This window comes from Phytophthora parasitica (assembly GCF_000247585.1).
Source record: "Phytophthora parasitica INRA-310 unplaced genomic scaffold supercont2.18, whole genome shotgun sequence".
Lineage (NCBI taxonomy): Eukaryota > Oomycota > Peronosporomycetes > Peronosporales > Peronosporaceae > Phytophthora > Phytophthora nicotianae.
Genome location: NW_008649004.1, coordinates 346,894 through 374,264, shown reverse-complemented (window position 1 = coordinate 374,264; position 27,371 = coordinate 346,894). Strand labels below are relative to the sequence as shown.

The 27,371-nt window shown below is 47.8% G+C and overlaps 20 protein-coding genes across 23 annotated transcripts; 8 read left to right on the top strand and 12 right to left on the bottom strand.

Moving 5' to 3' along the window:
• Window positions 1-147: 147 nt before the first annotated feature.
• Window positions 148-330, top strand: PPTG_22535 (hypothetical protein; the record flags this gene model as incomplete). Its single annotated transcript, XM_008904778.1, has 1 exon — window positions 148-330. One exon carries the CDS (start codon window positions 148-150, stop codon window positions 328-330), a length of 183 nt encoding a protein of 60 aa, XP_008903026.1.
• Window positions 331-2,221: 1,891 nt separating this feature from the next.
• PPTG_09461 (hypothetical protein) lies at window positions 2,222-4,510 on the top strand. Its single transcript, XM_008904455.1, has one exon. The coding sequence runs from the start codon at window positions 2,335-2,337 to the stop codon at window positions 4,414-4,416; it is 2,082 nt and encodes a 693-aa protein (XP_008902703.1). The 5' UTR covers window positions 2,222-2,334; the 3' UTR covers window positions 4,417-4,510.
• Window positions 4,511-4,769: 259 nt separating this feature from the next.
• Window positions 4,770-6,205, top strand: PPTG_09460 (hypothetical protein). Its single transcript, XM_008904454.1, has one exon. The coding sequence runs from the start codon at window positions 4,808-4,810 to the stop codon at window positions 6,044-6,046; it is 1,239 nt and encodes a 412-aa protein (XP_008902702.1). The 5' UTR covers window positions 4,770-4,807; the 3' UTR covers window positions 6,047-6,205.
• A 168-nt stretch (window positions 6,206-6,373) lies between these two features.
• PPTG_09459 (hypothetical protein) lies at window positions 6,374-7,033 on the top strand (the record flags this gene model as incomplete). Its single annotated transcript, XM_008904453.1, has 1 exon — window positions 6,374-7,033. One exon carries the CDS (start codon window positions 6,374-6,376, stop codon window positions 7,031-7,033), a length of 660 nt encoding a protein of 219 aa, XP_008902701.1.
• Window positions 7,034-7,035: 2 nt separating this feature from the next.
• On the top strand, window positions 7,036-7,408 carry PPTG_22534 (hypothetical protein; the record flags this gene model as incomplete). Its single annotated transcript, XM_008904777.1, has 2 exons — window positions 7,036-7,301; window positions 7,384-7,408. The coding sequence occupies 2 exons, from the start codon at window positions 7,036-7,038 to the stop codon at window positions 7,406-7,408; spliced, it is 291 nt and encodes a 96-aa protein (XP_008903025.1).
• A 216-nt stretch (window positions 7,409-7,624) lies between these two features.
• Window positions 7,625-8,426, top strand: PPTG_22533 (hypothetical protein). Its single transcript, XM_008904776.1, has 2 exons — window positions 7,625-7,744; window positions 7,819-8,426. Exon 2 carries the CDS (start codon window positions 7,830-7,832, stop codon window positions 8,163-8,165), a length of 336 nt encoding a protein of 111 aa, XP_008903024.1. The 5' UTR covers window positions 7,625-7,744; window positions 7,819-7,829; the 3' UTR covers window positions 8,166-8,426.
• On the bottom strand, window positions 8,170-10,753 carry PPTG_09457 (hypothetical protein; the record flags this gene model as incomplete). Of its 4 annotated transcripts, XM_008904449.1 has the most annotated exons (4): window positions 8,170-8,628; window positions 8,710-8,811; window positions 8,893-9,636; window positions 9,700-10,720. In XM_008904449.1, coding segments are annotated over 3 exons (1,850 nt in total), but the record flags the coding sequence as incomplete, so codon positions are not given. The 4 variants fall into 4 exon arrangements, with proteins under 4 accessions (XP_008902697.1, XP_008902699.1, XP_008902698.1 ...); XM_008904451.1 differs by having other exon boundaries at window positions 8,710-9,636; XM_008904450.1 differs by lacking the exon at window positions 8,170-8,628 and having other exon boundaries at window positions 8,630-8,811; window positions 9,700-10,753.
• A 170-nt stretch (window positions 10,754-10,923) lies between these two features.
• On the top strand, window positions 10,924-11,830 carry PPTG_09456 (hypothetical protein; the record flags this gene model as incomplete). The annotated part of the gene is made up of 2 exons (XM_008904448.1): window positions 10,924-11,565; window positions 11,627-11,830. The coding sequence occupies 2 exons, from the start codon at window positions 10,924-10,926 to the stop codon at window positions 11,828-11,830; spliced, it is 846 nt and encodes a 281-aa protein (XP_008902696.1).
• A 283-nt stretch (window positions 11,831-12,113) lies between these two features.
• Window positions 12,114-15,026, top strand: PPTG_09455 (hypothetical protein; the record flags this gene model as incomplete). Its single annotated transcript, XM_008904447.1, has 1 exon — window positions 12,114-15,026. The coding sequence occupies one exon, from the start codon at window positions 12,114-12,116 to the stop codon at window positions 15,024-15,026; it is 2,913 nt and encodes a 970-aa protein (XP_008902695.1).
• Window positions 15,027-16,564: 1,538 nt separating this feature from the next.
• On the bottom strand, window positions 16,565-16,927 carry PPTG_22532 (hypothetical protein; the record flags this gene model as incomplete). Its single annotated transcript, XM_008904775.1, has 2 exons — window positions 16,565-16,579; window positions 16,724-16,927. The coding sequence occupies 2 exons, from the start codon at window positions 16,925-16,927 to the stop codon at window positions 16,565-16,567; spliced, it is 219 nt and encodes a 72-aa protein (XP_008903023.1).
• A 344-nt stretch (window positions 16,928-17,271) lies between these two features.
• On the bottom strand, window positions 17,272-17,572 carry PPTG_09454 (hypothetical protein; the record flags this gene model as incomplete). The annotated part of the gene is made up of 2 exons (XM_008904446.1): window positions 17,272-17,333; window positions 17,401-17,572. 2 exons carry the CDS (start codon window positions 17,570-17,572, stop codon window positions 17,272-17,274), a joined length of 234 nt encoding a protein of 77 aa, XP_008902694.1.
• A 765-nt stretch (window positions 17,573-18,337) lies between these two features.
• On the bottom strand, window positions 18,338-18,862 carry PPTG_09453 (hypothetical protein; the record flags this gene model as incomplete). The annotated part of the gene is made up of 1 exon (XM_008904445.1): window positions 18,338-18,862. One exon carries the CDS (start codon window positions 18,860-18,862, stop codon window positions 18,338-18,340), a length of 525 nt encoding a protein of 174 aa, XP_008902693.1.
• Window positions 18,863-19,363: 501 nt separating this feature from the next.
• Window positions 19,364-19,633, bottom strand: PPTG_09452 (hypothetical protein; the record flags this gene model as incomplete). Its single annotated transcript, XM_008904444.1, has 1 exon — window positions 19,364-19,633. One exon carries the CDS (start codon window positions 19,631-19,633, stop codon window positions 19,364-19,366), a length of 270 nt encoding a protein of 89 aa, XP_008902692.1.
• Window positions 19,634-19,645: 12 nt separating this feature from the next.
• Window positions 19,646-20,086, bottom strand: PPTG_09451 (hypothetical protein; the record flags this gene model as incomplete). Its single annotated transcript, XM_008904443.1, has 2 exons — window positions 19,646-19,676; window positions 19,788-20,086. 2 exons carry the CDS (start codon window positions 20,084-20,086, stop codon window positions 19,646-19,648), a joined length of 330 nt encoding a protein of 109 aa, XP_008902691.1.
• A 10-nt stretch (window positions 20,087-20,096) lies between these two features.
• Window positions 20,097-21,098, bottom strand: PPTG_09450 (hypothetical protein; the record flags this gene model as incomplete). Its single annotated transcript, XM_008904442.1, has 3 exons — window positions 20,097-20,181; window positions 20,253-20,807; window positions 20,866-21,098. 3 exons carry the CDS (start codon window positions 21,096-21,098, stop codon window positions 20,097-20,099), a joined length of 873 nt encoding a protein of 290 aa, XP_008902690.1.
• Window positions 21,099-21,610: 512 nt separating this feature from the next.
• On the bottom strand, window positions 21,611-22,733 carry PPTG_09449 (hypothetical protein; the record flags this gene model as incomplete). The annotated part of the gene is made up of 3 exons (XM_008904441.1): window positions 21,611-21,953; window positions 22,030-22,389; window positions 22,456-22,733. 3 exons carry the CDS (start codon window positions 22,731-22,733, stop codon window positions 21,611-21,613), a joined length of 981 nt encoding a protein of 326 aa, XP_008902689.1.
• A 200-nt stretch (window positions 22,734-22,933) lies between these two features.
• On the bottom strand, window positions 22,934-23,311 carry PPTG_09448 (hypothetical protein; the record flags this gene model as incomplete). Its single annotated transcript, XM_008904440.1, has 1 exon — window positions 22,934-23,311. The coding sequence occupies one exon, from the start codon at window positions 23,309-23,311 to the stop codon at window positions 22,934-22,936; it is 378 nt and encodes a 125-aa protein (XP_008902688.1).
• A 130-nt stretch (window positions 23,312-23,441) lies between these two features.
• PPTG_09447 (hypothetical protein) lies at window positions 23,442-25,381 on the bottom strand (the record flags this gene model as incomplete). The annotated part of the gene is made up of 3 exons (XM_008904439.1): window positions 23,442-24,005; window positions 24,070-24,456; window positions 24,529-25,381. Coding segments are annotated over 3 exons (1,604 nt in total), but the record flags the coding sequence as incomplete, so codon positions are not given.
• Window positions 25,382-26,022: 641 nt separating this feature from the next.
• PPTG_22531 (hypothetical protein) lies at window positions 26,023-26,305 on the bottom strand (the record flags this gene model as incomplete). Its single annotated transcript, XM_008904774.1, has 2 exons — window positions 26,023-26,047; window positions 26,121-26,305. 2 exons carry the CDS (start codon window positions 26,303-26,305, stop codon window positions 26,023-26,025), a joined length of 210 nt encoding a protein of 69 aa, XP_008903022.1.
• A 29-nt stretch (window positions 26,306-26,334) lies between these two features.
• PPTG_22530 (hypothetical protein) lies at window positions 26,335-26,578 on the bottom strand (the record flags this gene model as incomplete). The annotated part of the gene is made up of 2 exons (XM_008904773.1): window positions 26,335-26,512; window positions 26,559-26,578. 2 exons carry the CDS (start codon window positions 26,576-26,578, stop codon window positions 26,335-26,337), a joined length of 198 nt encoding a protein of 65 aa, XP_008903021.1.
• Window positions 26,579-27,371: the final 793 nt, after the last annotated feature.

The window sequence follows — 27,371 nt, the reverse complement described above, 5'->3', positions numbered from 1 at the left end:
GCAGCCAGTGGTTGGCAGCCAAGGATGCTGGCATCGTGGCGAGGGCGACCACCACATTTTGTGATACTCAGGTACGCTTACCACTCAAACCTGTCTACGATGCTTATCTGACCTATTTTGTTTGCGAATGGTATCGATAGTGGCAGGATGGTCGAGTTAGAGGATGGATTGAATCGAAATGTCCATCTTGCGCAAGACGACTACGGGATCATTGTGACTTGGATGGAGGTCGCTGACAATTTTGCCGCCATCCACGGCTCGAGCGATAAGACCACGATCAGTGGCAAACCGAAAGTAAAAAAGATCAACGCGTTTAAGGCTTTGACGTAGTTACAGCTGCAGCTTCATCTTCATCTTCTTCCTCTAGCGCAAATACAGTAAGCAGCCCCGTGATCTCTCGCAGAAACTGGGCGTTCGCTTAGCTTCGGTATGGTGACCGTCAACAACTGAAAAGGGGGGGAATATCGTATCGTTAAGTACGAGATATGTGCTCTAGATCGACTCCCCCTTTTGCCCCATATCACATATGATTTTCCGGCAAAAAGCATGATATTTGATTTGAATTTTTAAAGGGGCGGGTCAGAGTTGCGCGGGAAATCTTCGAGCTCGGCGATCGTTCGAAAAGTCACACCCTCGAAATGCCTAAGGTCAGTGATCGACAGGCGCTTATGGATGAGGTCGTTGATCCCCTCTTTCTCGTCATCCTTGAGGAAGAATTTGATGAAGACCTCGGTGGATGCTCTCCGTTTGTTGACTGGTTTGAGTGCATCCCTGTCGAATCAACCGTGGAGGAGCTATACAAAGTCCTGGTGCAACTTCAATCGGGGCGCTACTGGAGGCGGAGAGTGAATCGGGCGAGAAGTCGAGAAATGCAAGAGAATTCTTTCAAAATTTAGATGATGAGAAGGTTTGGAGCCTCCCACGCACTACAAGAGAGTCATTTGAGTTCATTTGTGACTTGATAGGAAGTCATCGCGTGTTTGCCAACGACAGCCAATGCCCACCAGCCCCGATGTGGCTTCAGCTTTTATTTCTCATCCGTGTTCTTGACCTCAAGTCAATCCACGATAACACAATAGTCCTCAGGGGATAGAGGGACCTTAGAGGACTTAGCATAGCTTTGTGTTTCCTGGCATACCTACACATAGAACGAGTAGTAAGACAAGCTGCAACACAGCGGCAAAGTGGATACAGCGGACAGAAGCTTATCAGCCTCGCTTTAAGGTCTCGTTGGCTCTGTAGCACGGAAGTTAACGGCACAAACGCCGTGGGGACGTTCCCGTCTAGGTCAGCGGCATGTGCGTCGTCTTGGATAGAGCAACGAAAACTGAGAACATGTTTAAGGGATTTCATGTTCCGCCAAATGGCACCTGTTATTTCATGCTATTTTCACCTAATGGGCACGTGAAGCTTATTTCAGCGACAGCAGTGCGTTGTGCAGCTTGCGGGTATACTGTACGTTCCTTTCTCATCTGAGCCCCAATCCGAGCGGATCGCCTTATTATCGATGGTGTGACTGGACATCTTTACCTTGAAGAGATTTTTCTTATACACTAGATCATCAATTTGATTTACGTCCATGCCAACTAGACAATCTAACTCTCTCATTTTCTCAGTTGAGATGCCTCTTTCTTCGGAATCAATCTCGGTCGGGTGGTGAGCATGATGAGTCCTTAGTTGTCGCTGGTCGGATTGGTTTGCATTTGCGAGGGCCTCGCTGGAAGCCATGAAAGAAGCTCCCATGGCCAAGAAGACCCAAAGTAGATGCATGAATATACGCTGGTTATTCGAGATTAGGAGCGAGAGAGCAAATTGTGAAGTGGGTGTTTCAACTAGCATGAGCGTCGTTGAGAGGCACGTCCATCGACGATTATGTGCTTCCTGTAGACACGTAGTCTCGTCTCGACGAGATGATCAATCCCAACAGCTCGCTTCATTCTTTAAGTGTATGTACCATTCCACCACCACCATAATCAAGCGTGGGTGTCCTTTTTTCATTAAGCGTCTGCAGATCTTTTTTTTACATGTAGTAACTTGTTACTTTGCAATCGTTCATTGTGATTCTGCAATTTTGAGAGCAAGATTAACAAAACAGTACACGTTTACTGTGAACCAGAAATAGCTATATCTAGTGACAGTCTGAATTATGAAGAGAAGCATAAGAATAGCCACCTCAATTTGTCTCTGCTCTTATACCCATGACAGATTTGGGGCATCTGTACCACTATTGGTGCGTCTTTGCGTAAGGTGCCGAGAGAAAGCAGTGATACGTTGTCCTGGTGCCTCATTTTGTCTTCGAGCGGGCTGCTTAGCATTTGAACGAGTTCAAGCCAAATGGGAGAGCAAGAATTCAGCGACTTTTCTGAAGGTCCGCCCAAACTACGACCCAGCAAGTCCCAAAGAGGGTTGAACTCTGTGGATAAAATCCTGCAACAACCTGAAGGCAGTCCACTCATGCGCTTCATTCGTCTGATACACCGAGTTGCAGTGTTTGCTCTCGCCATTCTCTACGTTGAGATATCACTCAGCTCGTTTTCGACCGCAATGATCATTCTCCACGGTTCTGTGTCGCACGACTTGCCTATCCAAACGTTCAAGGCCAACCTCATAATTGACTACGTTGGCACTTCAACGATCGAAGCTAGTCCTCTGGTCCAGCAAGTACTCAAAGGATCAACCAGTCCTCTTACCACCTCACTCTACCTGGAGACAGCTACGACTCAATCGTCCACTGGGTGTTCAAACGTGACGAACTTTAACGCTGAAATCTACAGCAACGAGTTCCTGCGCTTTATATTTTCCAGACTACAGGCACATGCGTCGCACAATTTATCTTACGTGGCGGACCTGGAATTGATCGCACCAGTGATCGACTGTACGTTCGAATTGCTAACGAATGGAGACAGAACTGCTGCTCGCGTATATTATCTTGTACGACGTGAAAGCAACACAACGGGCGTGATGCTACTATCAACATCCCTGTCGGTTCAAGATTACGAGGTTGACAAACAATTTCAGAGAGGACCTGCTACACTACTTCTTGTTGCAGCTATCGATGATGTCCGAGCCACGACGATAACCCACCACATCGCAGTCGCGTTCAATTATCCTTACGTAGCCGAACCAGCATTTACATACTCGGAGCTAAAGGGGATCAACGGTGATAATTACTGGGAACTTGACACTCTAGCAAACCCTCGGACACAAGACCCCGCAAAATCTGTACGCACGGGACGTCGATTTGGGCGCTATCTTAGTGATCCAACAGCACAGTCAAACATTGAGATGGCGCATTGGGATCTACCAAGTGATCCTGTGACGGAGCTTGGAAGTTGGTTGTGGCACAGTCGAACCGTGCTTCATGACTCGTGGGCCTGGACGCACGCAATCCATGGCGTTTTCGCGATCAACGTCATCTTTAATCTAAGTGTGCTGTCTTTCGTGATGTATCGACGTATCTGCAAGGGCCACATCTGGGTGGGGGACGCGTTCAGTACGATCTCCAACATGCTCTTGTATCGAGGCATACTCGTCATAATATGCAACCACATGAACGGATACTGGACTGTCACCAAGATGTGTATCTCGGTTGGAGACTCAATAACTGGTTTACACGCAATCTACTACCGTCCAGAGCTCGTACACGCGGATCTACTATCTATTTTCTTGAATGTTGCAAGTTTTTTAAGCTATCTCGCACGCGAACGAGTCGATCCGCTGCTCGTATTCGCAACATTCGAGATTGGCTGGGGATACCGTGTCGAGTTGTCCGAACTTTATCCTGGATTGAAGAAGAATATCGTGGGATTTGCAATAGCCGACGCAACTAATGGGCTGCTGAGCGTAAGCCCCGGTTTGGCTGGGTTATCACCGATGGAGCTGATGACAGCATATGAAGTAGTGGAGAGACGACACGCTGCCGTCTCGTCGACTGTGATCTCGATCTTTAGCCCGATCGCACTCATTGCGGCCTATGTTGTCGCTCGAAAAGCGGTCCGGTACGTGAACACTCCGGTGAGCACTAAGGACGTTTCCCATCGGAGGGCAGGTGTTTACACGGAGGGATCACAGCAGAGCGATCTTACGTCGTTCGAGTCAGCTACGGGCGCAGGACTAAGCAAGCGCTACGGAGTCATCTCGGGCTATGAAAACTACATTGTACGCGAGAACAGTCTCTCGGCGACTATCGACGCGGTCTATGGCAACGGCTTTCTGGTCGTTAATGGAATGTTCCTCATCGGGGCTCAAGACCTTTTGCCACTGCTTGTGATGAAGGTGACGCGTGTACGGTTTACCAACATCTTCGTCTACGAGATCAAGGAGAAGAGTTCTGTGCAAGAAACGGCTCAGCTGGTGTATCCGTCGACGATCTCATGGGACGACTTGAGGCACCTCGATGTTACTACGCTTACTTAAACAGTACAGACCGAACTCTAGCCATAGGAGCTTGCACTTCACCTGCAGTAATGCATACTGACCGATTTGGATTGCAATTCAATGGAACCTGGACGCTTTTTTTTTTTTTTTTTTCAAATACTGCGAGTTCTTACTATTATTTTTTGTACAAATGATGTCCGAAAAGTCGAGCTTCATAGAGTTTCCCCAGTCCGTAAATGCTTGAACCCCATCGCGATTTTGGATCATCGCGTATCGCGACATGTTAAATAGTGTCGTAATATTTACGGCGCTGCTGTTGACGTGATTTCCTCGCGTATACCTCACGCATTTGTTCCAACAGCCCAACAACGTCGTCATTCTCAAATACGACTCTACCGGATCACAAATCAACTTCCATAGTGCAGGGAGCATGGGACGTCTCCAACTCGCTATCGCCGCAGCATTGACTGTACTAGTCACTGGCGCGAGTGCTTTTACTGTTGGTTCACCTCCGGGCTTAGCCGCTGGAACAACGGGTGGAGCCAATGGCACCGTCGTGTACCCGAACACAATCGAAGAATTGATGGGTTATCTGAACGCGTCGGAACCGCTCGTCGTCGTGCTGAACAAGACCTTCGACTTTCGCGGTACTGAAGGTACGACAACCGAGATCGGCTGTCGCCCTCAGGGAGCCCGCAATTGCATCGCCGCCAATACTGGTTTCAAGAGTCAAGATGTTATCCTCACAAATGGAATGAACAACACGGGTGGCTGCACGAACGGCACGGAGACAATAGTGACATACGATAACGCTTTTCGGTGGCGCATGAACGTCACCAGCCATAAGACCATTCGTGGTATTGGCAGACGTGGAGTCATCATGGGCAAGGGGATGACACTCAAAGGCGACAACATCATCGTCCAAAACATCCACATCACCGAGCTGAACCGCCATCTCGTCTGGGGTGGCGATGCACTCTTCATGGAAGGAACGATGAACGCTACCAGGACGATGAACAATATTTGGATTGATCACGTCAAGGTTTCCCGTGTGGGACGTCAAATGCTCGTCGTGAACAAGGCCGGTGTCGCCACTTTGACAGTAAGTAATTCGGACTTTGACGGAGAGACAGACTACTCGGCCTCCTGCAATGGACGCCACTACTGGACCATCCTGCTCTACGGCAAGAAAGTAGGTGTCAGTCTGCTCAACAATTACGTCCACTCGACTGCAGGGCGATCCCCTAAGGTTGGCGACAAGAATTCCTCCGTTATCGCACACGTCGCCAACAATTACTGGGACAACATCGCCAACCACTCTTTCGAGCTCGATGGCAATGCGTGGATGCTTGCCGAAGGCAACTATTTTAACAGTGTGAAGAATCCTCTATACAGAAAAGGACAAGGCTTTCTCTACGCTGCCACCGGAGTGGATGAGTGTATGGAGTATCTGGGTCGCCCATGCGAAGAAAACATTCTGGTAAACAGCGGTAACTTCACTTCACGCAATGGTACAGCGGCTCTCGAGGCGATGAAGCCATATTCAGCGATCACTAACTACTCACCGGTGAAACACAGCCAGTCGGAGCAGCAGTGGACCCAAGCGAGCGATATTGACAAGGTTTGGGCTCAGACCACTGGCAACTTTGGCATCGGCAACCTCGATTAGATGGTGACGTGATGTACGAAGAGAACAAGAACAATGGAAGGTGAGAATTAACCCAGCGCTCAATGTTACCGACAAGCTCGATTAGATGGTGATATGGTATTTGAGGAGAACAAGAACAATGGAAGGTGTCACACCTTAGGTGTGTGTGTTAAAGCGCTCCGAGATAAGTGATATTAATTCATCCCATCGGTGAACGTAAATATTTGTTTCTGTTATTTATTAAAAAAAATTTTAAATCTGGTGTCCAAATACGGGCAAAAAGGGTATTTGCACTGACCAAATTTAGACACAGCAACTTTTGGTACCATTTTCACTCGCAGCGACTGGATGGAAAGGCTGTATGAGCGCGTGTTAACGCACGTGCCAGCGCAGCAGCTACATCAGAGCTACAACGCTGTACTCCAAGAGGAACTTGCATCGGCAAATGCAGCAGTGGGTGATGTTGTAACAGCTTTCACCAAGCTGGAGGAGGTCCGCGGTGTTATTGCGAAGTTTGAGGAGGGTCATGACTCAACTGGTGGACGCAGCGCTACATTAATAGCTGCAATAGCCAATACACTGATGGTTCAGCGAGACCTCCAGCAAAGAATTGACAAACTCGTATCTAGCGTCCCTATAAACGTGTTGGAACGGAAAAGAAAACGAGACGAGGATGATGAACAAGGGCGCCAGATGACAGGACACGCGCATGATAGAGAGTTGATCAAAGAACGAGCTCGTAGCATTAACATAGTGCAGCCTACCGTGTTAAAGCGAGTTGCAACAACAGAGATAAAGCCTGTCATGGACTCCACTGTTGAGACTAGCTCAACGTCCGAATGGGAAAGTGACAGTGACAGTGATGATGACGTTGAAGGCAGCGAAGCCGCTTGGAAAGCTTTAATGGAAAACGCCGTAGAGGATAAAGTACCTTCGCCCGGGAAACGGAGTGCAGTGGTTGACAAGAAGAAACAAGCGAAACTACTTCGTCAAATGCAGCGAATTTAATTATGGAGGACGTGGACAAGTTATCTGCAGAGGACCGAGCGTTTGTTATACCAGACGTATTGATTGCACTGAAACGTTCAGTGGAAGAAGATAGCACTGGATCATGTCGGTCGGAAGTGGCAAATTCGTTGAGTATTTTAGTTGGATGGTGGGCTAGCGAAAGTGAAGAGCAGTTCGAGCACCTAAAATTGTATCGTGACTATAAAGCAGCGGTCGAGTCGTATGTAAATAGACTTTCAAGATCAAAGGAGCAACAAGAGCTCCAAAGGTACGTGCAAAGCTGTCACTCTGATACCTCCTACTTAATACTGACGAGCAATACTTCTTTCTGGTTGAAATTAGCCTTTTAGATACTCTAAGCCCCGCGATTTATAATCTTGGCGGGTTGTCAGCGTCAGGAGCTAAAACAGCAGCGACAAATGGAAACAGCCAACACGCGACTTTGTTTTCGCAGTTGGTGGCCTCAATCAACGGGGATGCTCGGCGAGAACACTGGCTTCTTGACGTGCTTGTTGCTTTCAAGAAAAAAGCTGCCTGCAAAGTACAAGACGCCCCTGCAAAGCACATTCTAAAGCCCCTCATTTGCGTATCGAAATGGCTGTGCGAACGTCCTCGTGAGCCTCGGCAACTCGTGATCTATGGAATGCTTTTCGACGCTACACGGCATGTCGTGAATCGCCTTCCGGGACCTACTAGAAATTCTGTTATTGAGTAAGCGCCATCTGCTCCTGACTTTTGTGTGACTACCAATCAAACCAACTGGTTTAACGTACTTTGTGCTGCAGGCTGGTGGAGAATGTCTGAAGTTATCGCAGATCCGGCGAGTTCGAAAGCGCACAGATACTTGGCAGAAATTTGTGATCGTGCAGTGAAAACGTTTGCAGAAGTGAAACAATGGCGGGACAAACCTGTGCCTATCAGGAAAGTCGATAAACTGTTTGACGCAGTAGCAGCTTTGGTGAATCACGTAGCACTCGGGTGGGATCCACGTAAGGACGCTTCCATACAGGGTTGCATAGACGAGCTGAAAACAATGATTACACGGACAACCGGCGAAAAAAATCCCCAAGCGAAAGTCGAACAAAATGTTAAAAGCGCGCTGGAACAACCTTGCAATAAGGATAGAGAATGACCTAGCTCCGAAATACGATCTGAAACGAGAAAGACAACCGAAAAAGAAAGCGAAGGCGAAGAACTCGGGCAGTATCCCCAAGTAATGCACACTGTCAATGACGTGGAGACTCAGTTTCACTGTGTTTGGGATGGTTGAGACTCTTTCACAGTCGTTTACGATGAGTCGTTGCTCGCTGCACCAGCCAAGTTAGCGATATGCACTCTAGTTTGACAACTGCCTGTCTCCCATTTCCTCAACTTCCCCCTGAGCACAGCCGAATGTAAAATTTGTTAAGGGCTTCAGAGGGAGCGAGAACAGACAATGCAAGTTCAACCGTTTTGTCAATACTTGCCAACACTTCATCCGCCATTATGCCGTCAAGATGCCCAACGTGTGCTACGATCTCAAACAGCGATTTACAGCAGTATCGGACGGCATACTCGAGCGTAGAGGGGGTAGATTTTGATGCGAATCAACAAGACTAATTTGAAAAATTGTTTATCAGTATTTGGGGTGATATTTAACTAGACCACTACGAAATGGGAAGGAACGTCAAACTTACCCAAACGAACACATACATTAGGGAGCATGGCCGGATCCGTCTGGGTACACAAACCGCGTGCGCTTGTCATGCGGAAACAGACTCAACAGCGAATCTGTTGCCCTGCACGAACATACACAAAATAACAAGATGACTACTAAATATCTACTTTCCGAATCAGATCAACTTTCACCAAGCACATACCGTTTCGACACAGATACGTAGTCTACCCGAATATACATCACTTGGCGCATGACGACCAACAACCTCTCCAAGTGAATGCACCCCTCTAAGTTGAGGGCATCGCCATTATCACATAGTCGTACAAGAGTACAAAAGCACTCATTCAGTCGCTTGAGTCGAGCAAGTGGCAATAAAGATTGATTTTTTGTCATCGCCACAGCGTTGAATATCCACCGTAACCTGTCGACAAGCTCCTCAAATGCACTCTTCTTCTCGGTAGGTTCACTTACCCGCCGTACTTCCTGGGCGTAGCTCATCACATACTCGAAATCCTTCTTCACTCGGTCTTCATCTCCAAATCCAGGCTCAAGTCGGTTGTCCCTAATCAAAACTGTAGTGCTCTCACTCGATAAATCCACTGTCCAAAAGAATGTGGAGCGAGACATCTTGCTACACGCGAGGCAAATAGAGGTGTAGCGGTCATTCCACGCATCACTAACCCCAAAACCACATATCCTCTCGAGGTTGGATACTGTTTTACCAAGAATCGGCTCGGTGCGCGGGTTCCACCCCTCGAAGCGGCCTTCTATCAATTCATTAACCAGGTTCATGTGCTTGTCAAACCACCTAGTGGTGAGGCCATCCAATGGTATCCACTCGTCCACTTCCACGAACAATTTATCCAGCTTAGCCTTAAATTCGGTTACCACATCAGTGGGCACCACATGTTCCTTAACAAGAAACTTCTGAAGTTGCAGACAGTTCCTGCCATTAGAATATAAAAGTTAGTAATGACTTGACGGCAGAAACTCACACAGTTTTACGTACCGGTGCAGTCCTTTGGTCTTGACTGGATAAATCTCATGAAGCTGTAGTAGAATTTTGAGCATTTTCCACGACATCTTAACTTCACCAGCTGCCAGGTCACCCTTGAGGTTATCGACAGCGACCGACATCAATAACCTCATGTCTTCAAGGTGGCGTTCGGCTTGAACCGGATGCTCTTCGTGCACTTCGACTAGCTTTCTCCCAGCCTCGGCTGTTGCGGCCACAAACGCTTCAACACACGAATTTCCACTCGACCTCTCAACACCGATAGCTGCATCCAGCGCTGTACACACGGCAGTCCCCACTGGTCCAGTTGGAGCCATTTCTGCTCTCTTTTCTAGTCGAACCACCACGCCTTGTGCTCTCTTTGATAGGGGTGGTGCCTTATTCCTTTGTGCTTTTCTCTTCCTTGACTTTCTTGTACTTAAAATATTCTGCTCGTCTTCTACAACCGGCTCCACTATCGCAGTGGCATCGTCATTATGAACCGGTGGCATCGGTAGTTCCACGGTCTCTTGAGTCTCGCTCTTTGAATTCTTCTCGTTTTTGATTTGCTCCTTCTCCTCGTCCGATAGAAGGTCAATAATTGTAATAGATTCAGGTATATTGGTATGTATCTCTGCTGTTTCCTTGGCTGCTTTCTTCCTCTCCACCGTCTCAGTCTCTTTCTTCTTCTTAGGTTCCGCTGTCATCTCTTCTTCATCATCTGTGGCTGAAGGCGACATGTCTTCGCTCCCTGCACTACTCACTTGCCGATTTAACTCACAGATTAACACTCCGATTTCGTTGCACGCAGCTACAAGGAGCTCCAGAGCTTTAGAAATGTCGGGAGACTCATCCACAAGAGCCAGTGGATCTGTGTACATCTTCCGGGACGTCTGTACTACGCTAATCGCGTGTTTAAGCGCGTCCAGCGCAGGCTGTAGCTGCTTTTCGGCACGCTGTAGCTCAACATAGACTGCTGTCACGCATTTGACGCGCAACTCTGCGGCGCTGAAGTGAGCCAAGATCGCTTCCATCAAGAAAATCGAAAATGGACAGAAACATTTCTAACGTTCACAGTTTTTTTGTTGTAAATAAAGAGTGTTTTTTATTGGAAAAGCTAAAAAAAAATATTTCTTTTCACAAGTCAATTTTGCTCAGAAGTTATGATTATGACTATCTAGAGAGGATCACTTTATCACTATTCAAAGGTCCACGTTTAGTCCATTACATTTTGTAGCCATGTCCTTCGCGTTCAACTTCGCACTGGACGGCACTCCTGCTGCCCCAGCAGCTCCGTCCACCTCGGATGTCTGCGTGCCCATGCGCAATGGCGAGAGATTCGTGTGGTCTCCGTCTCCTTCGGCCTTCTCCACCGTTCAGGTGGGCGACATGACGTTCGAGATCGTCAATACTTCGGACGCAGACTTCCAAGCCCGTACGGGCGCCATCAGCTCCATTTTAACGACATCTGACGTCGAAACAGGCGTATATGAGGGTGGATTTAAACTATGGGAGTGCGCTGTAGACCTCGTCAAGTTCGTAGAGACGCAGCTCCGTCAGGAGAAGCTTCAGATGCCTCCATCAGTGTTGGAACTGGGCTGCGGGCACGGATTACCCGGCATCCACGCGCTGCAGCGAGGTGCAGAGCGCGTCGTATTCAGTGACTACAACAAGGAAGTGCTGGAGCTCACGACATGCCCCAATGTACACCGGAACGCTCAGGAACTGTACAATAAAGCCGAGTTCTATGCTGGAGGATGGACTAGTATGTCCCAATACATGAAAGACGTGGAGCATCAGACGGAGGAGCAAATGCAGTTCGACCTCATCTTGACAGCTGAGACCATCTACACAGAGACTGTGGCAGTGGAATTGTACCAGGTGCGTCAGTAAATTCCCAGACTCATACATGAAAATGACTTAGTAACTGTGATATTTGCAGACGATCAAGCGGCATTTGCGCCGCTCTCCAAACGCGCGTGCACTTGTGGCAGCCAAGAAGTACTACTTCGGCACCAATGGCAGTGTGCAGCACTTTGTCGGTCTCGTACAAGCCGACAGTGTGTTCCGAGCTGAAACTGTATGGGAAGAGTGTGACTGCAAGTCGAATATCCGCGAGATTGTGCAGCTCACTTATCCTTACTAGAATTTCATCTTGAGTACAACGCAGACTGGGTTTCTGATGAACGCACATCACTCAGCGTGGCCAAGTACTTTGACAATGCAGTGCCGAATATTTCTCTTCCTGACTAAATATATCGATGGTCGATGTATCCGACGCGTATGAAAAAAAATATCGTGGCTATTAATGCTCCAGACTGATGGCAGTGGGCGTGGGCGTTTCACTGATGGCGTGCTGGTGTGAGCAGGTTTAACTTGGTATTGTGGCAACGCCTTCGCAGCTTCGACAAAAGTCTATTCTCTGGAATATGGAGGGGCCTCCTGTGGGCAGCCTCGCCCTTAGCGGTGCTGGTTATACTCTCGACAAGACAAGATCCAATCGTCCTGCCCGACCGGGGGGTAGAATTCCTCGTCTCGTCCCGAAAAATGACCCCGTTCCGCCGTCCAAGATCACGACGGTCGACGCGCTGATCAAGGAGTTGCGCAAAGTTATCCACGCGATGTTTTGCACAGTTGATCCGAGCATCCCAAGCTCCAGCGCGTACGAAAACTACTCGCGTCAGGCCTTCCGTTTCTTCACGACGACCAACACCATCACGCAAGAATGTTTCCACCACAAGGTCGTGCGACTCGGGCTGCACGCTACTCCACGGCTGTGCAATGAACTGTTTAGACGCATCGACCAGCTCGACCTGGGAGAGATCGACTATGCTACGTTCGCGCAGCGGGTATTTCTACCAGAAACTTTCTTCTCGCCCGATGAGCCTCCTCCAATTGCAGCCACGAACTCTCCAACTGTTCGAGATCGTACAAACCGACCGGGTATAAAGTCACCTCGAGTGTCAGCGTCGAAGAGTAATAACGCGTCGTCAAGCCCTCGATCGTCGGCTTCTAAGTACGAATACATGGCGTTGGATGAACTCGAGAAGTACGTCGCTCGCAAACTGGAAGAAAAAATGCCTAGAGGAAGTACAGATCCGGTTGCTCAAGCTTTCAAGTTCTTTACAAATCTAGAAACAATTACATTTGCAGACTTCCATCGTCATCTAGGAATGCTACAGATTCAATTATCGCCGCCAAAATGTCGTGAACTTTTCGTGCGATTCGACAAGGACGGAGATGGCGTGATCGACACGATTGAGTTTGTCACTACACTTTTTTCAAAGGAAAATCGGTCGAGTCGTCCGAGTAGTGCGAGGTCTTCCAGATCTGAGAGTGACCAGGATCCTTCACTTTCAACCAAGCAGCTTGTGGCGACGATAAGGGAAAAAATGGACCAACTTTCGGAGGAAACAGACCGATTCCAACAAGCCTTCATGCTGTTCGGTAAGCCTACAGGAATCTCACGCAGCGACCTGAATACTGCCATGAAAAAGCTCGGTTTGTCTGTGTCGAACAAGCAATTACAAGATCTGTTCGCTACATTTGACTTTGACAAGACTGGAGATCTGGACGTGAATAAATTCGTACAAGGAGTCATGCTGGATGACAATTCCACGTCGTTCTGGTTGTCGGTTAAAGACAGACAGAAAGTCGAAGATTCGCGTCGAAAACTCTACTCGATGGCAGTAGCTTCCGTGCAAGAATCGTGGACTATTGCAGACATTGAGCGGATGTTACGCGAGAAGATTGAGCAGCGTACTTCTCGTTCTTCGGATTGCTTTCGACAGGCCTTTCGGATCTTCAAGAAAGTCAACGGGATTAAGCCACACGAGTTCCATGCAGCTCTTGAGGCCATTGGCTTAGCATTGACACGAGTCCAGTCTGATATCCTCTTCCGTCGCTTTGACAAGGATGGAAGTGGAGACATTGATCTGAATGAGTTCATCCATGGCGTGCTACCTCCTGACTATATGGGGATCTCCTGGGTGGCCGCTGCAGACGAGATGCATCGGATTGAAGCCAAGAAAAAGAAAGAAGAAGCACTGGCGAACCCTGATCAATACATGACCGAGATTGAGATGGAGAGCTGGAGTCTAGACGAGATCGAGATGCGCATTCGAGACAAGATCATGCAGACCACGTCCCGTAGCTCAGACACGTTCCGTCAAGCGTACAAGATCTTTAAGAAGGCGAGTCACGTTACCATGGACGAGTTCCGAGAGCGTCTTCTAGCTCTTGGCTTTCGACTCACACCAGCTCAATGTCTGGGACTTTTTAAACGATATGACACAGACAACAGCAATGATTTGGACTTGCAGGAGTTTTGTCTGAAGATTTTACCGCCAGATTACACGCACGACGGAGATCACTGGTCTCACTCGGAGAAATACAAGAAGGAGCGTCATCGACAGAAACTCGAGTATGTGAAGCGATCGAAGAACGGATTGATCATGTTGCCGAAGTTCATCGAGTCTCACAGGTTTACACGAGGACATCATGTGTCTCATTCGTTCCAGGAGATGCAACAAGAGTCCACGCCGTCATTTGACAGTCGTATTGAAGGCAGCAGTACATCTGGAGGTACCCGACCGTCTACCTGCTCTTCAGTTGATGAGAAATCTCCTCGCCCGACTACTCCTAAGCATCCACGTACTGCTCGTCCTCCAGCATCTTCTCCTGAGAGCAGCATCAACTCTCGACACGTTCCAAGTCCTCGCCCTAGTGGCAAAAGTACGCCTCTGTCGCCTACAAGTCCATTAGCCTCTGCCAGTCCTCGTAGACTCCGAGCGACAGAGCCACAAGCAGCTCAAGCAAATCCAGTGACATCGCCACGTATTGTGTCTCCCACTCGTCCGATGTCTCCGAGAGCTCCACCATCTACTCGCCTGTCACCTCACAGCATGAACCGTCCATCGACTCCAATGTCACCTCATACGAGCCGACCACAGACGCCATTGTCGCCCCATACGAGCCGTCCAGCGACGCCGCGGAAATCTGAGGACGCTGCGATTGAGTATGAAGACGAAGAGATCATCGAAGACGACGTGGCGTCACAGGATCTAGCTCGAGCCAAACTCATGTCGAGACACCGACGTAAATATGGCAAGTCCAGTCGTCACCGTAATTCGTATGACACGGCAAGCCAAATATCTGTGCGCCCTGCGGAGAGTGTGACTGGAAGCACGACCAGCTCATCAAGTGTCGCTGTGGGGACAGCGAAGCACATGCCTCAAAGAAACCACGTCTTGTTGATTAAGCGATTTATGCAAGCAGCCGGGAAAGGACTGGAGCATCATTCGACTAGGAGCATCAAACGAGTGAGTGTTGCGCGCCGGTAACCTAAGAACACTACGGCTGCAATTGACAGTAATGCAGTGGAACCAGATATGCCACGTTAACTTTGGTAGATGTGATACACCAAGGTCATTATAAGTGCATGCATTGGCAACAAAGGGTGCACCAGGAAGGAGCAAGAAGCAACGTATGAGGCAATAAATACAGAGAAATGCAAATACTACGCAGTGTTGTCTACTGGTACTTTTGCTATTTGGTGGTGGTTAAATGATCTTCTACGTATTTCATGTTTATCTCTTCCTACAGAGGACTTGGCTCTGCTTCCTTTTTAAGGTGGTGAAGTCTAGGTGAAGTAGTATTGCAGCAGACAAGTTCACTTGTGATGGAGATCGATGTTTTTCTTCCACCTTTGCCCTGTTGACAGTCTCCAGGTGCTTTTCGCAGTAGACTTTCTTTTGAACCAAGTGGGTATAGCAACTTAACTCATCCACACACAAGCGAGCGTCAGAGTCCGCAATTCGATTCCAATCCTTCGACTCATAAGACAATACTTCTCGAAAACTATTGATGCCCTTTTCCAGTTGACTTAGCGAACACACATGTGGCACTGCTCCGCTTAAGCTACTGTCGCGTTTAGTCGATCCTGCATTCTTTGTCGTTTTTATATAAATGAGCCTAGTTCGCCCACACCTTTCTCTTCTCACCAAGCAACTTTTGGAGATCATCAGCCAATCTGGCAAGGAAAACCAATCAATCAAGTTAGCTGCCGTCCGTTTACTGTTCGAAATGGTGTACGTACCGTTTCTGACGATATTTTTTTTTTCTTACCAAACTCAGCAAAGTTGTTCACATATGACCAGATTGTATTTTTCCAAGAACTGGTTGACAAGGTTATCAGTTCATCAACAGCGAAAGGCGAAACACACCAGCCAAACGCTCGATGCGATGCTGTACGCAATGGCAAATGATTCAAACTGTGTTCGTCGTGCCGAAGTGCGCTACTCTTCTAAAGTCGTGAAGTACTGGATTGGTGCAGTTCCATTCCAGGATGATCTAGGCGTCCAACGACATGGTGCTGACTCTAGCAGCTCTTCCCAGTCTTCAAGCCTCTACGATAGAGCGAGAAAAAATCCTCTCAAGACTCTCCAGTTCAGCTTGCACTCTGTACACAAGTGTAGTAGGTCACACTTAAAAAACATGAACACAGTCGGGGGAAGCTGGCACTTCCGTAAGTCTCTTGCCAATTGCATTGCGCTTGCTGGCTTTGATGTAAAACCGAAAGTGAACTATAAAGACATGCACGCCGACAAACCGCTCAACCTAGCTATCACAAGCGTCCAGGTGACAGCGTCCTGCAAGGCAACGTCCTGGTAGCTCTCTGCCACGATGTATACCAGCCCGAGTTAACAAATACGTGCAGTAGACAATCTTCTGCGTGCGTGGTCTCATCTCGGGAGCCACAGCACTTGATGTGCAGTTCACTGCGTGCTGAGCCACTACATAGTGGCTAACTATCAGCACATGCTACCATAGCTCAACTACAGAGTTTCACTCACGGTATTGCGTGGTCGTGGTTGGTCTTTCATGCCGCCATCGCCTACAACAAGAAGCAAATACAGCAATCAGCAACCTAGCAGCAAACACCAGTGCCACGGTCAACGTCGCACTCATGAAAGGAAATTCTCAACTTCTTTTTCTTAGAGCAAGGGTTTGACAACGCAGCAATCAAAGTCCATACTACCTTAGCAAAGTCAGACGTCCACTCAACCTTTCTCAACTTCACCACAGCAGCGTCAAATGCGTGAGCAGTAACTTCATCTTCCAGTTTATCTGTTGTATGAGCATCACGACTTGATAAGCAATTGAGTACCAACGTGCGGTTAGACAGCGTCTCCGCCCACGAGTTCTTCGTCACCAAATCAATCCTTGGATTGACTGTCGTCATGTTCGAAAGAGAGCTCAGAATCTCGCGAGCGAGGTGTCAGTGCCCAGCTTTTCTTCTTGTCACCAGTAGTAGCAAATTCGGTCAGTTCAGATCGCTTCGGCTCCTCGCCCCCTCGTCTGTAGTTCGCCAGTGGTTCGCCAGCTTTTCTTTGTTGGGAGCTATAGCGCGCGCAAGCAGCAGCCTCCACTACATTCTACTTCTTGTGTTTATTCACGTCTTCATCCACATCATCATTATCATTGTCGTTGCCACTACTGGTCGAGAACGATGAGTCATTTCAAGAATCATCTTTCCTATCATCCGTCTTGTCCCCCTTTCTCTTCACTTTATTCTTCTTTTCTTCTTTAACTTCCACGGCCACTACCTTTATTCCGCTCGTTCGGCCTTTCAATTTGTTGTGTAGCTTCTGTTGCAATTCCAACGTATTATCATTACTTCCAGTACAGTATAGCTGCAACTGGTGGACACTTTACCCTGCTCTAGTTGGTGCACAGCATCGCGCACCTCTTCCACATTGGCAAAAATCGCTACTATGTCGCCCACAGCTTCATCCAAAGCGGAGAATTCCTCTTGCAGAACGACGTTAGTGCTTCGGTGGAGCTGTGAGGCGTTCACATGAGACAAAATGCGCTCCGACAGGGACATGATGGTCAGGATTGTAAATAAGGTTTTTTGGTAATGGAATATTGGAATAATGGGGCAACCCGCCCACTCACACCAAAGTGTCAAATAACGGAATGAAGAGGTTAACCGTATTAACATGGATGATTGTGGTTGGCAACTCTGTACACTAGGCTAACTGGCGTCTGAGGGCAGCACACGCGCTAGAATACCAAAAAAAAATGCGTTAGTAATTGAACATAATTGACGCATAGGTATATGCTTACCGCGAATTCGACGGCTGGTCCGAGTCGCTCGCTCACGCTTCATCGTCCACGGGTGACCTCTAGTAGACTGGTGATCCCACACGGATTCCGCGTACTCGCGCTCGAAATCAGCGATGGCTTGCCGCGAAAGTCTTTTCGAGGTATCCACTGTAATTCCGGATAGCTTCCCACTCGACGAGGAAAAAAACCACCGCGTTTGTGTAACGCTTTGCCCACAGAGGCTTTACAGCAAATGCTTCCCCATTGGAGGCTTCTTCACCTATCTGGCCTCCACGGACGATGCAATTCGTATCGTAGCCGTCACTATCGCTATTTTTTTTTTACTATCTTGGGCACCTCTGTCAGCTGGCAAGCGTCGTCCAGCAAACCGTCCGCCAATGCGTTCGAAGGTTGCTACGTGAATATCCGAAGTTAGATATGTTGCATCATGCACATCTGATCCCGTACACAGAGATTCGAGAAACACTGTCATAACTGCGAAGATCAAGACGTAGTTGATAACCGCCATACCGTTGGTGTTGGTTCACGAATCAGTGACCACCGTGCAGCGTCTGTTGGCGATCTTGAGCATCATTTTAGAGCTGAATTCTTCGTAACAGGCGTCGAGTAGGCTACCGGTCAACTGCTGCCTCGTCCGAACAATATCAGATGAAGTCAGGGGACGCAGTGTGGTAACCAGAGAGTGATGCGATGCCTCATTGAACGCCATTCCAGTCAAGTAGAGCCACATGGCGAAGAGCTTCTGGAACTCGCGAACCCTCGCTAGTTTCATGGCAGGGCGGAAGACCAAGGTAATGAGCGGCGTGTAGAGACGTTTAACACACTTCTTGGTAAAGTGGTAGCGCACCCGTTCGACGTGAGTCTTTCCCGACGTGTGGATTTTCTTCGCGCATTTCGAACCCGAAACGATGCCGTCCTCAACGAGAACTTCATCCCAGATGGAATCTTGAAGTCGGCTAGAGCGGCGGGAAGTAGAAGGAGGGTCTACACTTAGTAGCGTGGAACCAGAAGGAGTGGAGATAGCAGATAGCGCCGAAAGAAAATTCATAGTAGTGGACCGGGGTTGCAGCTGGAGAGAGGAGGTTTGGGGGATAGGATCAAAATCCGATGTGAGTGAAGAAATGCCTCCTTTCGAGCTTCATGATAAGCGTTGGCCACGACGGTACTTCTTCACGAACCAGTCGTTTGGATTTTTCAGTCAAATTGTTTAACACCTTCCTTGTTTTTACCCACCCACCTACCCGTAAAAAGGTATTAACCCGCCCATTCTTCCGTAAAAAGATGAGTTTTTAACAACGCTGATTTTGGTCATCAACTGCATGCTTGTGAAGAAGTGGCTAAACCGAAACAAATAGTGTTGAAAGGATATCCCTTTACAGAGGGTACTGGTATTTGTGTAGCCATTTGCTACAAGAGAAGCAGTGTTGACACAATTAATCCTGGCTGAGTGCGTAGGAAATGCAAATTAGTTTACCCAACGCGAAGTTATTACTCTTACCTTCGTAAGATGAAGAACCTTTTTTCAGTTGAACTGCTTGACTTTACGCTTTCAATGATGTTCGTCCATCATTTTCTTCCACTTGTTGACGATCTTTAGATACTTTCCGCGTCGAACTTTGTTCTTGGCCAAGCGGATGCAGCGAATCAACTTGTACACACACAAACGTGAGTTGGGGTCCGCAAGTGGATCCCAATCCTTTGACTGGTAGCATATCACTTGTCCAAACCTCTGGATAGCCTTTTTCGGTTGCTTCAAGGAAGAGATGCCATCCTGCCATTGTTCCACTTCAGCTAATACGGCTTCCAGCCGATCCTGCATTTTCTTTGTCGTTTATGCCGTGAACTGTTCTCTCTTTTTACTACTAGTAAGAAGTAAAAGCAGGTTATCAACAAGTCTGACCGAAAAAAAGTTACATATACGTACAATCGGGTCAAGTTAGCAGTAGTCGTTGAGTTCAAAATCTTACGTGTACCTTTGCCATTCAGCGTGGTCGATGTCGCTGGATTTGTAGCCATAATCAGCAAAATTGTACGCATATTTTTCGTATTCGTCGCCCAGATCATTGTCGCATCGAGCTCCACTAATCCAGAACTTAACAACTTTAGCAGAGTTGCGCACCTCGACTTGGCGAGCGCAGTTTGGGTCATTTGCCATAGTGTGCTGTACCACGTTGAGAGCTTCGCCAATCTGTGTCGGTTTTTCACTGACTGACAACGTCTTAATCTTGACAACGAGATCTTGGAAAAACAAGAGCTGGTCATCTAACGCCATAGCGCTCACGCTAAGACCAGCTCTTCTGTTTCTTGACGCCTCTGTGAATAGAGCGAGGGAAATCCATCTTAAGACTCTCCAGTTCAGCTCGAACACTGTTAGTGAGACACGTGAACAGCAGTTAGCAACCACGCAGCAAACGCCACCTTCGAAGTCGATATCGTACCGGTGAAAAATAACCCTCAGGCCCTCGTTCTTGGAGCAAGCGACAGATATCGCAGTGATCAACGATCGTACTTCCTTGGCGAGTTCAAGGGACATTTCAAGATTTCTGAGCTCCGCCACAGTAACTTCAAGTGCACGAGCAGTGACTTCCGCTGCGGGGTTATCTGCTGCATGAGAATCATGACTTGACAGGTGAATGAGGATCAGCTTGAGGTTGGACAGCGCCTTTGCCCACTGACCCTCCTTTTCAAACTGGAGTCTATTGTCAACTATCTTGGACAAAGATGTGAGAGCCTCGTAAGCTAGAGACAGATACACGCTTTGCTTCGCGTCGCCAGCAGCAGTAGATTCAGTCAATTTATCCATTGCTTGCTTCGACTCCACCTCTAGCTTTCTCTTCTTGTGTTTATTCACTTCTTCTCTGTCACCAACTTCATCTCCGTTGGTGGTACTGGATGACGATGATGCGTTATTTGAAGAATCATTATTGTTATCATCCATCTCGTCCCTCTTTATCTTCTCCTGTTTCGTCTCTTCTTGCTTCCAAGACCTCCGTCTTCATTCCACTTGTCAGTTCCCTCAATTTATTCTCCAATTCCTGTTGCAATTGCAACGTGCTGTCCATGACTTCACCGAGCGTATCGCTGCGCGCTTTGCCTTGTTCAAGTTGGTTTATGCCTTCAAGTTGGTTTATGGCTTCACTCACTACCTCTACTTTGACGAGAGCTGCGATGGCATCGCTCACAGTTTTGTCCAGAGCAGAGTATTCCTCTTGCAGGACGACGTGGTAGGTGCGGCGAAGCTCCGGGGCGTTCACGTGTGACAGAATGCGCTCGTACGGCGACATGATGGCTATCAATCCCTTGGGTCGTTTATGAGTAGACACCATAAAGAAGAAAAAAAGTGGTTGAAGAATCGCTTTAAAAGGGAGCATTTGTGAAGGTTGTAACGGGATTACGCGACCTAACTTGGCGAACCATTGAGTCGTGGGAGATTGGAGAACGTATTGGTTCGACTTCAGCGCTGAACCAACACTCTGACGCAATCCCCACATTCAAAGCTCGCTTACAAATTATAGTCTTGTCAGAGTCAAAGGATGCGGATAAACGCGTCGTTAAGATACTGCCGATTATTGACACGACCACAACTCGCCTAGCTGATTCTCAGCAAATATCACTTCTTGTGCGTAAGCGCACGGTCGGTATTCGTATAAGAACAAACAAGATACGATGCTGAGCAATAAGGTTCCAAGTATCTTATACGGCAAATCATTTCGTAGCCATCCATGTCAACAATGAAAGCAGAGCAGATGAGTAGACTTGGTAGACTCTCCGCCATTTCGAGTTTGTCGTCGCACTTTTATTGATACGTGTCAATGCTCTTCTTCCATTTGTTCAAGGTCTTCAGATACTTGTCGCGATGAGATCTTTGTGGCATCAAGTGGATGCAGCGGATTAACTTGTCCACGCACAAGCGGGAGTTGGAGTCTGCCAGTGGATCCCATTCCTTTACCTGGTAAGTAGCTACAGAGCTGAACCTCGTGATTGCACTAGCCATTTGACTCGAAGAAAAAGTGTCAGCCTGCCACTGCTCCACATCGGCTATTATCGCCTTCAGCTGATCTTGCTTTCGTTTTGTTTTTGCAGGCGTCTTGAACTTCCTTCTCCTCGTATCAAGCACCCTCAGCATGCCATCAACGTCCCTGACAAAAAGCACAACCGGTGAAGTTAGCTGTACATCTGTTCAAGTCTACTTTCATATCGAACCCTTGCTCGTACCCTTCGTATTTGCTGCCTTTAAGGCTTTTGCAATACCCAGCAAACTTGTTCGTAAAAGATTCATACACGTCGCCCAGTTCAATCCGGAATGGGACAGCGCAAAACCAGTACTTCACGGCTTTAGCAGCGCGGCGCACCTCGGTTCGGTGTGTGCGGCTGTGGTCCATTGCCATTACGTGTTGCATCAACTCGATCGCTTCCATAGCGCATTTCGATTTTTCCCTTCTTGGCAGCTTTTGCACCTTCTGAACTAGCTTTTTGAAATGCAGAATCTGGACATCCAATGACTCAGTACTCATTATAGTAACAGGCTTTGCTTGTGGCATGTTCATCTCGAGACTTTCCAGCTCAGCTCGAACTCTGTAAGAAACAAGAATAACAATCAGCTACCACAAAGTAAACACCATCGACGAAGCAACATCGTACCGATGGAAATAAACCCTCAGTGTCTCGTTCTTGGAGCAAGCGTCCGACAACGCAGCGAGCAAACCCCGTACTTCCTCCGCGAGTTCAGGGGTCCAATCAAACTTTCGCAATGCCACCACAGCAGCTTCAAGTGCACGGGAAGTGACTTCAGCTGTCGGTTTATCAGGCGTGTTTGCATTGCGACTTGACAGGCGATTGAGTATTAACTTGAGTTTGAATAACGTCTCCGCCCACTTATCCGTCACCTTAAACTGGAGTATATTGTTGTCCGTCGTCATATTCGAAAGAGAGGAGAGCGCCTCATGAGCTAGAGATAGATCTGCGCTCTCCCTTTTGCCTTTGGCAGCAACAAATTCGCTCAGTTTAGGCTGCTTCGACCCCTCCGCTAGCTTCTGCTTCTCCTGTTTATTCACCTCTTCTTCGCCATCACAGTCGTCGTCTTCGCTGCTACTACTGGACCAAGATGATGAGAAATTACTTAAAGATGTACTTTCTCGTGCTTCTTCTCGTCCGGCTTCCTCTTCTTCGGGTTATTCTCATCTTTCGTCACTTTCACCTTCATTTCACTCATCAGTTCCTTCAACTTGTTGTTCAGTTCCTGCTGCAATTGCAGCGTGCTGCCCAGCACTTTCAAAAGCGTATCGCTGTGTCCGGTCGACGCTTTGCTCTGTTCCAGTTGGTTAATAGCATCTCGCACTTCCTCCACTTTCGCGAAAATAGCAACGATATCGCTCACGGATACGTCCAGAGCGGAGAATTCCTCTTGCAGGACGACGTTCGAGCTTCGGTGAAGCTCCGGGGCGTTCACGTGGTACAGAATGCGCTCCGACAGGGACAAGGTGGTCATCGACGCCATGCTCATCAATGAATGGACACCAATTGAAACATATCGATTTAAAGAGGATGTACCCATTTGTGTAAAAAAAATCTCAGCATATACCGTCACAATTGCCCAGAATATTGTAACTCAGTAGTGATGATAGACTTGGGGTCTAGTCATAGTGTATTTTTTTTATTAACATGTAAAACATGTATCTTGAATGAATTCATCCAGATACCCCAAACTTGAGTGGATTGTTATAGTTTGCCGTGTCCGCCACCTTGGATATCATGGTTGTTCACTTTATTGCTGTTTTCACGAATGTTAGCTGGTGGAAGCATTACTGATTCAAAACCAGCGCTATCATCAATTTTTGACAACACTTCTCTTCCATTTGTTGACTGCCTTCAAATACTTGTCATGATGAGCTTGTTTCTTGATAAACTGAATGCAGCCAACCAACTTGTCCATGCACGCGCGGGAGTTGGGATCTGCAAGTGCATTCCAGTCCTTCGACTTGTACGACATCACTTCTCCAAATCCCTTGATGGCCTTGTCCAGTTGATTCAAAGCAAAAATGCCGTCCTGCCACTGCTCCACTTGAGTAATTATCGCCTTCAGTCGATCCATCATTTTTCTTGTCGTTTTTGACGTCGTTGGCGGTGCATGAGACTTCTCCGTGGACTGCTTTCTCTTCTCATTAAGCTTTATAAGCAGATTATCAGCACGTCTGGCAGCAAATGCAACCGTAGAAGTTAGCTGTAGTCCGCTTTTGTCGCAAATTTTGCACGTACCTTTTCCATCCAACCTGGTTACTGCTGCCTTTAAGTTTTTTGCTATACTGAGCAAGATTGAACGCATAGGATTCAAATTCATTGCCCAGGTCATCCTGGAATGGAACTGCACCAATCCAGTTCTTCACGACTTCGGCGGAGTAGCGCACCTCTGTTTGACGTGCGCAGTGGGAATCATTGGCCATCGCATGCTGCATCACATCGAGCGCTTCGATAATGTGTTTTGCCTTTTCGCGTGTTGGCAAAATCTTAACTTTCTCGACCAAATTTTGAAAAAACAGAAGCTGGTCATCCAGCGACATGGCGCTCACGCTGGTACCCTCTCCAGACGACTCTGAGATAGAGCGGGAGATATTCATCTCGAGACTCTCTAATTCAGCTCGAGCTCTATCCATAAGACACAATAACGACAATCAGCAATCGTACAGCACACGCCAGTGTCAAAAGTCTGCGCCGTACCGGTGGAAGTAAAATCTCAGCATCTCGTTCTTGGAGCAAGCGTCCGACAATACAGCAAACAAAGCGCGCACATCCTCCGCGAGTTCAGGTGTCGATTCGAGCATTGTGAACGCCACCACGGCAGCTTCGAGTGCGCGAGCAGTGACTTGAGCCGTCGATTTGTCTGTTGTGTGAGCGTAACGACTTGACAGGCGATTGAGTATCAGCTTAAGGTTGAACAGCGTCTCCGCCCACTGGTTCTTTATCGTCGATTCAATCTTCTGATCGACCGTCCTTATCTTCGAAAGAAAGGCGAGAGTATCGTGAGCTAGAGATAGATCGGAATTGTCCTTCTTGTCACTTGTAGTAGCAGACTTGCGGGCATTAGACTGCTTTGATTGCCCCACTACTCTTTGCATTTTGTGTTTACTCAAGTCTTCTGCTTCATCAACATCACTGTCGTCTTCACTGCTACTACTGGACGAGGACGATGAGGAATCACTTGAAGAGGCATCCTCCTCCTGCTCCTTCTCGTCCCGCTTCCTTTTACCCATTTTATTCTCGTCTCCCACCTTCATTCCATCAGCCAGTTCCGTCAATTTACTATGCAATTCCTGTTGCAATTGCAGCGTGCTGTCCATTACTTCCAGGAGCGTATTGCTGCGTCGGGTTAACGCTTTGCCCTGTTCTAGTTGGTTCACCGCATCGCGCACTTCCTCCACCTTGGCGTAAGTTGCAATGACGTCGCCCACGGACTTGTCCAGAGCGGAGTATTCCTCTTGGAGGATGGCGTTGGAGGAGCGACGAAGCTCCGAGGCATTCACATGCGACAGAATGCGCTCATACAGCGACAAGATGGTCATCGATGCCATGCTCATCAACGAGTGGACACCAATTGAAACAAATCGGCTTAGAGAGGATGTAGCTATATGTGCAAAAACTATTGCTTGAAGTGCTTCATCTTTTTATTTTACTTTAACATAAAAACTCTTGACGATATCATGATTTTAACTGCGCAACTCGTTTCGGTTTCTTACATGCCTTTAATCAAACACAGCTTTGCTCGCGAGACGACATCGGGACAAATAGTCTTGAGAAGTGTTCTCAGAATCCCCAGATCCACGGGTTATGACGAAACCGGAACGAGCAGGCAGCAGATAATACCTGCTATATTATGCATTTTAGCAGCTCAAACTATCACGCCAATCTTCGTTTCCATTTGTTGACAGCCTTCAGGAACTTTTCACGATGGGAGTGCTCCTAGACCAAATCGATGCAGCTAATTAAATTGTCCACACACACGCGGCAGTTGGTGTCCGCTAGTGGATCCCAGTCAATTGACGCATGGGAAGCTACACCATGGAATCTCTTGATGACCCTTTCCAGTTGACTTAAAGAAAAACTTCCATGCAGCCACTGCAGCAATTAGCAGCTTCAGCCGATTCTGCATTTTTTTTTTTGCCGCTTTTGACATAGTTAGCGGTAATGGAAAATGTTTTGGAGGTTGCTTTCTCTTTACATCAATCGACCTAAAGCAAACCTGGAATAAAATACAAGCACAACCGGAGAGGTGAGTAGTCTTTAGGGATTTCAAATGAATAAGTCGCTCGTACCTTTGGCATCCAGCCTGGTTGTTTTCACCGTCAAACTTCTTGCTATACTCAGCAAAACTGTACGCAAATCGCGTATACATATTGGCTAGTCCATCCCGTAATGGAAGTTCACGATTCCATCCTTGTACGAATTCAATAGAGCTGTGCACCTCAGCTTGATGTGAACCCAGAGAATCGTTTGCCATAACGTGTTGTATCACATCAAGCGCTTCGATTATGGGTTTAACCTTTTCATGGGGGGCCGGGTCTTTGCCTGTTGAGCCAGTACCTGGAAACACCGAAGTTGATCCTTTAACGACTTGGCACTGGTTGTAACAGCAGCTACGGTCTTTACAGAAGCCTCAGCAACAGAGCGAGGCATGCACACGAGACTCTCCAGTTCAGCTCGAACACTGTTCATGAAAAACAACAACAACAATCAGCAACCACACAGCAAACATCACCGTCAAAGTCGGCATCGTACCGGTGAAAATATATCCTTAGCAACTCGTTCTTGGAGCAAGCATCTGACAACGCAGCGATCAAACCCGTACTTGCATCGCGCGTTCAGGCGTCCACTAAAAAAATAACACTTTTGGAGCATTTTTGTTTTGGTTGTAAAATTGGTTGTAGAATTGTGGATCGAAAATGGACATCATCCTCTCGCACTTCGGTGCGGACGAACTGCGCGCCAAATGCTTAAAAGCAGTGCAGGAGGAGCTCCAACAAGCGGAGACGCAACTGCAACCTGGACTCGAAGCGTTGAAACGCACGTTGACCGTCGTTCGGGCCTCGAGGAGCATGTGCAAGAGCGCGTCACTTTTCTCGTCTCCAGTAGTAGTGGAGCATGTGAAGCGACTACGTGGAATGTATCGCGAGGTCGAAAATCTCATACTCGAACTGGATCATGAATTGGGGGCTGCTGAGGTGAATGATGCAGATTTATTAGCTCAACACCGGCACCAGGAAGTGGATTTAAGCCAAGATAATGAAGATACAGAATCGGAGGGGATGCTTGAGGTGACGAATGCAGAACTAGGAGAGCAGGAAATGAGTGAAATGACGGACGCTGTGCAAACTAGCAACCAACTGAGAGAAAACTCTGGTACCAGGCTGAGTGATCTTCAACTCGCTGACGATGAAGTGTCCGAGGAACAACGAGAGCAATCCACGAGAAATATGGCTGATGAGTGTGCACGACCGAAAGTGATATCGTTGGGCAGCAGTCAACAGGATGTGGTCGTGTGTGGAGAGAGCTCTAGTGAACATTTG